This window comes from Poecilia latipinna, unplaced genomic scaffold (assembly GCF_001443285.1).
Source record: "Poecilia latipinna isolate Pla-1442-1.1 unplaced genomic scaffold, P_latipinna-1.0 Scaffold480, whole genome shotgun sequence".
Lineage (NCBI taxonomy): Eukaryota > Metazoa > Chordata > Actinopteri > Cyprinodontiformes > Poeciliidae > Poecilia > Poecilia latipinna.
The window spans coordinates 47,512-57,551 of NW_015113096.1; the positions used below are offsets into that span (position 1 = coordinate 47,512).

General features: G+C 42.0%; 1 protein-coding gene across 1 annotated transcript in view; it reads right to left on the bottom strand.

Annotated features, from left to right (window-relative positions):
* LOC106951915 (uncharacterized) overlaps positions 1–10,040 on the bottom strand; it is a 42,680-nt gene that overhangs the window by 9,500 nt on the left and 23,140 nt on the right. The window contains exons 22-40 of the mRNA XM_015039694.1: positions 9,796–9,940; positions 8,338–8,541; positions 8,114–8,258; positions 7,621–7,685; positions 7,428–7,520; positions 6,967–7,199; positions 6,094–6,274; positions 5,820–6,014; positions 5,510–5,660; positions 4,460–4,575; positions 4,191–4,316; positions 3,279–3,429; positions 3,012–3,184; positions 1,687–1,822; positions 1,469–1,570; positions 561–598; positions 363–480; positions 148–272; positions 20–63 (exon numbers count right to left, since the gene is read on the bottom strand). Of these exons, the coding sequence (XP_014895180.1) occupies positions 20–63; positions 148–272; positions 363–480; positions 561–598; positions 1,469–1,570; positions 1,687–1,822; positions 3,012–3,184; positions 3,279–3,429; positions 4,191–4,316; positions 4,460–4,575; positions 5,510–5,660; positions 5,820–6,014; positions 6,094–6,274; positions 6,967–7,199; positions 7,428–7,520; positions 7,621–7,685; positions 8,114–8,258; positions 8,338–8,541; positions 9,796–9,940 (2,541 nt within the window). The remainder of the gene's footprint in view (positions 1–19; positions 64–147; positions 273–362; positions 481–560; positions 599–1,468; positions 1,571–1,686; positions 1,823–3,011; positions 3,185–3,278; positions 3,430–4,190; positions 4,317–4,459; positions 4,576–5,509; positions 5,661–5,819; positions 6,015–6,093; positions 6,275–6,966; positions 7,200–7,427; positions 7,521–7,620; positions 7,686–8,113; positions 8,259–8,337; positions 8,542–9,795; positions 9,941–10,040) is intronic.

The window sequence follows — 10,040 nt, forward strand, 5'->3', positions numbered from 1 at the left end:
CTCCTCCTTCTTCTCCTTTTTCTCCTCCTTCTTCTCCTCTGGCAGAAACACGGGAACCGGCAGCTGTTGGGAAGCAAACATCCGCCCCTGGTCAAACTGTGGCTGATTTCCTGCTCAGGTTTGGAGCAGAAAAGCTGCTTCCTGTACCGGAACGGGCAGAACCAACGGAGCTGGAGTCAACTGGCTGTAGAGGTTCATGGGCAGAGGGACGAAGACGGGAACCGGCACCGGGACAGCCGAGCTCACCTGGTGGACCTTCTGCTTAAAATTCACTTTAAATGACAGAAGAAGAAGAAAACTATTTAATAAAGACCCGAGATGCCAACTCAGAAGTCGGGTTTTGTTAAAAATGGTTCTTCCACCTGTCTGTGAAGCCGTTTCTACGGTCTGAACGCAGCAGGAGGCGCCTTTGTTGTGGACCAGAGGGACGCACAGCATGGATTTGTTCTTCAGCTGCCTGGGAGCCGTCTGGATGCTGGCCTGAGGACCAAACCAGCAAATATCCATCAGCAACGGTTCGGTTCGCATTTCAGATCAGATCCGTCCTCCTGTCAACTTACATGGCCGACGACTTTGGCCTGGATGTCTGAGAAAAGTCCTGCAGAGGCAGAACGGAGAGTCAGAGCTGAAACTCACCAAACCTTACCAAGAACTTTGATCTGAGACGAAATTCAGCAAGATCTGGGAGCTTTTTAGGTCAACAATCATTGAACATTGATTAGAAGAAGTTCTGATTGTTTCTCTGAGAACATTGGAAAAATGTTTTGCTACAAATGAAATAATCGGCCAGTGAAACTGTTGCTTTTTTAAAATCAACCTTAAATGATTATTGACTTAAAACAAGCTCCTGTTTCTTTCTGAAAAGTTACTTGTAAATTAGTTTTGTCTTATTTCAGCTGTACCAACACACTGGCACTGAAAACTAGGCAGAAATACTTGATGTTTTACGGTGATTCAGCAGTTAGCAGGCTGGCTAATATGTTTTAATTAATTTAACTCAAATTCAAAAACACTGTTAATCCCAAGAACAAATTAAATGTCGTTAGAAATAAAATAAACTTTCTTTTACCCAATAACATACTTTTTGCAGTTCGGTCAGAGGTTAAGGCTTAATCTGATTTTTAGGCTCTACTTGAACATTTTTATAGCTATTCTGATTAAAATCAGAGTAGCAGACCAAAATCTTCACATTTATCTCAACACATTGGAAAAGTCTCCAGAATTTTGGATTTTTGAGTTAAAAATACTGTAAATCAGCAGTCGGAGTAATTTATTTTTAATTAATTTAGCAACAACAGCTGATTTTCTTACCTAGTTATAATGTTTTTGCTTTGATTTTGTTATTTTGTTCCAGCTTTTTATCTAGTCTTTAGTTTTTCCAGAGACATTTTCTAGCGATCAAAATGAGTTAAAAGATGAATCTTTATGTTTTTATACAGAATCTTTAGATCTGAGGTCCGAGTCGTACCGAGCGGAGCGGTTTGTCCTGCCGGGCCGCCGGACAGCGAAACCACGCTGGTGATGACCGGCGAAGACGCCACGCTCCCTGCAGGTTCAGGAGGAGGAGATCCTGGAAACAGGAAGTAGATCTGATGTTTTCCTGCCTCTCTGACCAATCAGAGCTTTTCCTTCCTGTTCGCTGAGCTGACCAGCTTCAGCCTCAGGTTAGGGATGAAATCACGCTACCTTCATCCTGCTCCTCTTCCTCGTTCTTCCCGAAGCGTAGGAGACATTTCAGGTCGCAGAAATATTTGACGTTCCCCGGCAGAGGAAGACTCTCCGCCAGCTTCCCTCGCCGGCCGCATGTGTCGCAGTTCGCCTCCTGAGACGAAGAAGAAGGTTCACAAAACCTCAGAGATTCATCCTCATCATCGTCAGGCAGCAAGAACACCAATCATTAAATCACCAACCATTAAATCACCAACCATTAAATCACCAACCACTAAATCACCAATCATTAAATCACCAACCATTAAATCACCAACCACTAAATCACCAACCATTAAATCACCAACCATTAAATCACCAACCATTAAATCACCAATCATTAAATCACCAATCACTAAATCACCAACCATTAAATCACCAATCATTAAATCAATCATTTCAGATTTAAACTGGACGTTCGCCATCCAGTCACATTTCCTTCTGTAAAATTCAAGCACTTTTCAGGAACTTTCAAGTTTTCAAACTTTTTCCATCACCGCACTTTGGAGATAAAAACAACACAAATTAAACTAAAAAACAGATTAAATTCACTATCACATGTCATCATTTATTACTGTTATTAATACTTTGTGACAATATTTCACGTTCTATAAATACTGTCACAAACCCTGAACAGCCGACTGGTCTGAACAAAACACTAATTCATCAAAAATGTCCTTCAATTTCCACAACATTGATTAACATATAAAATATAAGACTATCAGTAAGTCATTTATTCATTAGGAATAATAAATCCAAATCCCATCATGTTAATGTAAATAACCTTTCTGCTCAAATTAAACGCTAGAACAAAAAATACAAAAAGTTCTTGACAGGTTTTCTGGCATTTAGCAAATATAAATAATTTTGGTAATTCTAACAAAGTTGAAACAAAAAAAGGTTTAATCTGATTTAACTTCAGACATTAAGAAAAAATATGAATGTGTCTTTTCTCTAGGTGTATAAAAATAACTTCTTTATCTACAAATAACGTTTCAAAATTTGGGCTTTTAATCAAATGTTAGATTGAACTTTATTAAAAAACTGCAGTTTGAATATCAAACACTTTCCAAACCTTGAAAACATTTGAAAACTATTTTCAAGGACGTGAAGCACCTGAAGGAACTCTGACTGTGAAACAGACCAAATCGATGTCCTCATCTGTTCGCATGTTTGGATAAACACTTTGTTGGAGCTTCTTCTGGTTTTATTACGTTTCTCAGAAAAGTTTTGCTAACTTGTTTCTGAATAAGTGGTAAAGTTATCGCTGACGGCTGGGCGTCGTCTGGTGCTGCTCTCCTTACGTGGCTGATGAGCGTCCTGTATTTGGACCTGCAGCCTTCGGAGCAGAACTCCCTCCGCCTGCCTCCAGCCGGGCCCGACAGCACCGTTCTGGACACGGACAGGCAGTAGGAACACGACGAACAGTGTTTTCCCCACTTCCTGTCCAGGTCACGGTGGAACAGCAGCAGGCAGCCTGAGGAGAGACGAACAACCAAAACGTTTCCTGAACCCAGTCCAGCCCAGAGATCTGACCACTGAGACCTGGTTCTGGCTGCGTCGGGTCCGACCGTCGCTGCAGAAGCTGCAGTCCTTGTTGTCGATCCTCTTGACTTCGTGGATGACGGTTTTCTTCCTGCATCGTTCACACACACCCAGGATGCCGTTGAGCTTCTTGAACTTCTTGGAGCAGACCAGGCTGCAGACGAAAGTCACCTCATCCTGAGAAAGAAACAAATAATCTGTCAAAATGCAGGAAAGGCAAAATATATAAACATTATGCAGTTTGTGCAAAAAAAATCTTTGCCTGTCGCATTTTTAGGTTCAAATTCTGTAAAAATCTGTTATTAGTCACTTTATCCATTTATTAATCAGTTAATCCAAAAAATCAACAGACAGCATTTCTTCAGCTGCAGATCTTCCTTTGCTCACTGAAGGAATGCTGTCGTTGCATTTCAGGCAATAAAATGTTTATTTTCTCATTTAGAAAAAACAGGAATTGTTTAGTTGCATGTTTTAATTTATTTCTAATAAAAGAGGCTTAAATGGTTGAATGAAAAAACTGCAGAGGGTCCAAAGTTCTTAATAAAATTGATCATCAGGATAATTGATGACCAAAATAATCACTGACTGCAGCTCTGGTGAAGACTTTCCTGTTCTAACCTTTCTGCTGTTTATTCAAGTATTTTATTTAAAAAATTCACAACTTACAGAATATATGACAACCAAAGTCCAACTGGGAGACCAGTTAAATATATGTGGAAAAGCTAAAATGGCCGATAAATGTTCACAAACTGCAACAACGATCAAACGTACACCAGGGAAACGCAATGCTATTGCATTTCAGGTTATAATTATTTGCATCGTTTGATGTACTTCTAATGTAAAAAAAACACTTTCTTACATTAGAAAGTGCCAATTTGTTTATATGATTAATCGATTAACCGATCGATTAATCGATAGCTAAAGCCTGGATGGCAGACCTTCCTCTGGATGACTCTGGGAGCGGCTTTAATGGCTTCCTGGCACTGAGCACACGGCCGCCGCTGTGGCGCCGCTCCGACGGGTTCTGCTCCACCGGTTCTGCTGAGTTTGTCTCTGTGCGTCTCCTGCAGCAGAGAAACAGAAACCAGCAGGTTTAAGATTAAACAGCTGAAACAAACCAGCAGGTTTAAGATTAAACAGCTGAAACAAACCAGCAGGTTTAGATTCAAACAGCTGAAACAAACCAGCAGGTTTAAGCCTTGACTACCTTGAAAGTCATGGCGCAGGTCAGGCAGCAGAAGCTCCTGATGGAGGCGTCCGACAAGGCCAGGTGGCACGCCGCGGCCGCCATCTTCCTGCAGCTACCGCAGCTCACAGGGACGCCTGAGGGGGACGAGACGGTCAGAGGGACACCTGAGGGGTCGGGACGGTCAGAGGGACGCCTGAGGGTCAAATTTAGTTTAACATATGGGAACTGGGGCTGCAGCTAATTATTATTTTAGTCATCAATTATTCTGATGATTAATCAAATAAAAAATTGCTAGTTGTGTTGTTTTTTCAGCCGTTTTATACATTAATAGATGCAAATTAATTAATGATTAAATTCCTTTTTAAGTAAGAAAAACATTTCATTACCTAAAACGTAACAGCAGCTTTCCTTTGGCGTATTTAATAAATCCTTCTAACATCAACATGTGAAAAGTTCAGGCTTTCAGCACCGCATGGATCTGATCTGTTGGTTATTTATTTGATTAACCAATTAATAATCAGATGGAAAAAGGTGCTGATTGGCAGATTTTTTTGTTGTTTTACAGAATTTGAAGCAGGTGAAGCTAAAACTTTGTCACTAGAGGAATTATGGGTTGAACATATTTACAGACAAAGAAGTTTTTAAAATCTTAAATGCAAAAAGTTTATATTTTTGAAGTTTTGGCTCAACTGCTGCTTTGAATATGTTGTTCTTTCAGCAAATGGTCTTTGTCTCCATGCTGCAGTTAATGATTAACCGATAACCAAATTAATTGATGATTATTTCAATAACCAATTAATCATGATTAATCGTTTCAGTCATAATGAGAACAAATGTTATTTTTGTGACAAAACGTCTAATTTTCTCATTTAAAATGGTTCTATGAGACGACAGGTTCATCCTGGATGCCTTCAGAAAACCTGGGGAACTTCTGACCCAGAACCCAGACAGGAGGGAAAGAATCGGTGAAGGAAGGACGGATCTGGAGGACATGAGGAATCTGTCTGTGTTTTCTGGAAACGTCTGAGCCCAGAAGAACCAGGAGAGAAAAGCAGCTTCGTTTGTTACCTGATGAACAGACGGCCTGGATCTTGGCCGCCGTCACGCAGCTGCTGGAGCAGAAGAGCTCCACGACTTCTTCACTGGTTTTATTCTCAAACATTTCAGACACGAGTTTGGATTTACAGCACATGGAGCACGGCTGCAACGGCTGGATTTTCTGTCAGAGAAGGAGAAAACATCAAATTTTAAGATTTTTAGACCAAATTTATGTTCCAGGATTCAATTTTCAGAGGGAGGGAGGGAGGGAGGGAGGAAGGAAGGAAGGAAGGAAGGAAGGAAGGAAGGAAGGAAGGAAGGAAGGAAGGAAGGAACCGACCTGCTTGAGTAGCTTCAGGCACTCGGCGCCGCACAGCGGCTTGCTGCCGTCCTCCATCTTGAGGCTGAGCGGCGCGCTGCAGCGGGAGCCACAGTTCTCGCACACCGACAGGTTGTTGATGTTGCAGAAGCGACGGTAGCAGGGGTCGCTGCAGACCTTCTGCACCACGTCCTGATGGATGACCTCGTGTTTGCTCTGCAGGAAGGAAAACCAGGAGTGGATCAGAGCCAGATCCGGAGCCGGGCGCGGATGGCACAGCAGCCGGGAGGCTTACGATGCAGAATCTGCTGCAAACGCTGCACTGGGACCGCGACCCAGCTGGGACGACGGGGGGCTTGGTGGACATGATCCTCTTGTAGTTGAAGGACGACAGGCAGGACTGGCTGCAGAAGTCCTTCTTCGTTCCCGCATCGTCTACGGCAGCCTGCAGGACCGACTGGAGCTTCACGATCTCCCTGGAAACCAAAAGGATCCATGCTAAGTCTGCAGAAGCTGCACCACCACCTGGTGTTCATCCACAACTGATAGTTCGACAGATTTAGTTTCACTGGGGACCGAAGCTGCAACATTTGTTCCATTTTCAGCTGCTGTGGTTCTCTTCCACAAACCTACCAAACCCAAACAACCAGAATGTCTAGACAAACGGACTGGAGCTCGATTTATGTGACCCAAGCAGCTTAGATCGTCTACAAACCTCGGTCTCAGTTCAGTTGAAGGGAATTCTGGTGCAGTTTGAATGGGAATGTTAACACCTGGTGGACCGGAGGCCACTGAAGAAGCAGGAAACTGTCTAAACGCAGGGCATTCTGGGTAAATACAACCAAACCACACACCTTAGTCCAGCACTAGCGGAAGAAATGGCTGATGTTTTTTTTTACCAAAGACTAAAGAGAAGTCCTCCAACTGCTAAAATCTGACACCTCTCCATTTTTGTTTACATTTAGACAAATGTCTTCTTCAGAGGTTTCTGTGTCGTTTCCTTCAGCAGTTCTTGGTGCAGCGCCCCCACAGGTGAGGAGGGTTTTCCTCAGGTTTGTTTTTCACAGAGATTGTTTTGACACAGTGAGAAAGAAAACCGAGCAGATGAAAACAGAACAAACGCTGAAGTTTTGGTCCACAGGTGAACCGAGTCAGGAAGCAGAATCACCGCAGACAGAAGTGACACGTCTTCTTCACGGACTTCAGCTGGTGGAACCTGAGCAGACAGGAAGTGGAGCAGAAGAGGTCCGAATGGGCTTTCCTCTGGTAGACGGTCTCTCCATCCAGCAGCACCTTCTGGCAGGTGGAGCAGGACGCCTGGATCTCCATGTGGGCCGGAGCGGGCCGGGGCGGCTTGGAGTCCTCCGTCAGGGAGAAAACCGACCCGATCTTCAGGTCCTCCTGCAGAACCAGAACCAGCTCAGTAACCTGATGGACCGTAAGGATTTTATTCTAAGAAATTATCTTGTCCAACTCTGCAAAAACATAAAATCTTACTAAGTATTTTTGTCCAGATTCTAGTGCAAACATCTTATTACAGTTAAAATAAGAAAACTAACTTGGCTTAAAATGAGGATCAGATTTAGTTTTTGCATCATGAAAGCAACATTTGGTGTGAGTGCATCCGACCTTCGGCACGCCCGGCTCCTCCTTGATGCTCTGTGGAGAAACTGAGACGGAGCGGCTCAGAAAATACTCCTGGTCCTCCGGCTCCTCTTTGATCTAACAAAAGAGTTAAAACATCAGCTCTGCTACCGCCGTTTAGTTTGATTTAAAATCAGAAAACAGGTTTTGGAGTTTGTAACTGCACACGAAAACTCACCTGGGGTAAACTGGCCAGTGACGGCTTCATGTCTTTAACGTCAGCCTCCTCTGACTTGCTTTCTGCTAAAACAGAGAAAAAAAGTTACGTTTAAGGTAATTTTCTGTGGACATTAAGATCCAAAGATCAGGAACATGAGCACAAGACACGTTTTAAAATGTTTACATAGTGTGCACGTTTAGTTTAGTTCGTTTTAAGTAAATAATTCCTTCAGTTTCATTGACAGATTATTTTTCCCATGTTATAAGTGAAACAACCTGCCAGTTTTTTTGATATTAAAGAATGTTTGACCTAAAACAAGCACCTATTACTTTCTGAAAAGTTATTTCTAACTACTTTTTCTAAATAACTTTTAAAGCTGTTTGTCTTATTTAAAGTGATGAGAAACTAGAACAAACATAACTGATGATATTTTGTGTCATCAGTTATATTTACAGCTATATTACAAATCAGATCTTCCTGGTTTTAACTTGCAGAGTTAAAGGGATTGTACCTGTGAAGGTCTGAGCTCTGTGGACCTTCATGCACCTGTGGCTGCAGAACAGATCCAGCTGCCCCTCACTGTTTTGATTTTCCACCATGTCCGACATCTGATGGGACGTTCTGCACGTCGAGCAAAGCTGCAAGGTTTTCACTTTCTGCAGAACGAGTTCAGAAAAACAGAGTGACAGTTCATTCCTGCTCAGGTTCTAACAGAGGGACGTTTTGTTTCTGCACCTCTTTGAGCTTGAGCAGACATTCGTCTCCGCAGACGGTTTTCACGCCGCCATCTGTCTGCAGGGCGAGCCGCAGCCTGCAGCGCAGCGCGCCGCAGGCTGCGCAGGACGACCAGGAGGACTGGTTCTGGATGCGGAAGTCGGAGACGCAGGACTCGCTGCAAAGTCTGTGCACCTCACCGTCCACCGTCATGGAGAGCTTACACTGACGGAGAAACGGAAGATCAGAACAGATGAAGATGGCATCCTCTTCTTCACACAGATCTCACTAACAGTGACTTCTGTCTCTGATTCTCGGGTTTATGATGCCATCTAACAGGTGACAGGGATGTAATTATCAGTTAACGAGTTCATCTAAAGTTGATTCATGTTATCAATCAACTTATGATTAACTGAAAAGCGGCAATTTTCTGTTATCATGAGAGTCAACCATCTTTCCATAACATAAAGGAATAAATGTTTTATATGCTGAATTAAAAAAAAACAATTACATTTTAACATTATGTTGCATCAGTTGTATTAAACATAAAAATGTGTTTTTCAAACATTATTAAACTTAGATAAATTTATAAAATAAAACCTCTTAGATTTCTCAATAGAAAAATAAAAGATAAAAGAATAAAATATGTGAAACAAAAAGATGTTTGTGCAGAAGTGCAGACTGTAGTTCCTGTTAAAGGAAAATTTAAACTTTTCTCCATGAAGTGCATTAACTCACAACCAAAATCAACCTCACTTACTGGCACAGTGTTTTTGTTTTTCTTTTTTATAACCTCTTCTTTCTGTCATCACAGCCTTGTACCGACACATTAGGGCCAACGAAGATAGAAGGAAAACAGGAGGAGTAAATATCGGCAAAAACAAAAAAAAACTTGAGATAAATCTCAGAAATTATCAAGATAAAACTTGGAAATTTCTGAGATCCAAAAGTTGAAAATTTACAAGAAAACACTCAAAAATTTTGAAATAAATTTCAGAAATTAAAAAAAAAAACATGGAAATTTATGAGATCGGAAAGTCAAACATTTTTGACTTTTTCAAGACGATTTCTGAGATTAATGTGCAAAGTTCTGAGTTCTTTTCTTCCCAATTTCCAACATTTGGATATCAGAAATTTCCCAGTTTTTCCAGAAAATGTTCAGATATTTGGCAGAAATTCGCTCCATCTTCTCTCCCATGTAAAAAAGCCCTAAAAGCTGCTGTACTTATAATCTCATCTCGGCTAAATGAAGCGCTGCTGAGGTGAAACTCAGGGAGTTTATTTCTAAACAGAACCACATAAAATGCATTTTGCATCCCACACCGGACTCTGTTTGAACTGTTTCTCTTTCCCGTTCTGGCATGGCTGCCATCTTTAGCTAATTAAATTTTAGTTAATTGATCTAAACTAATTTTAATCCATTGTTTGCCTCCCTATTAGGTGGTTTAGCTTCGTTCGCTGCCAGCAGCGTTTCCTTACAGGACAGTGTTTGCCACACAGCTTGCAGTTGGAGAGAAGCATCTTGGATTTGGTGGAAGTGAGACACGAGTCGCTGCAGAGCTCCTTCATCGTTCCGGAATCATCCACCGGAGCCAGGATCACTTTCTGGGGCTGTGTGATCAACCTGAGGGCAAACAGGAAGGAATCAACCTGAGGGCAAACAGGAAGGAATCAACCTGACGGCAAACAGGAAGGAATCAACCTGACAGTAAACAGGAAGGAAT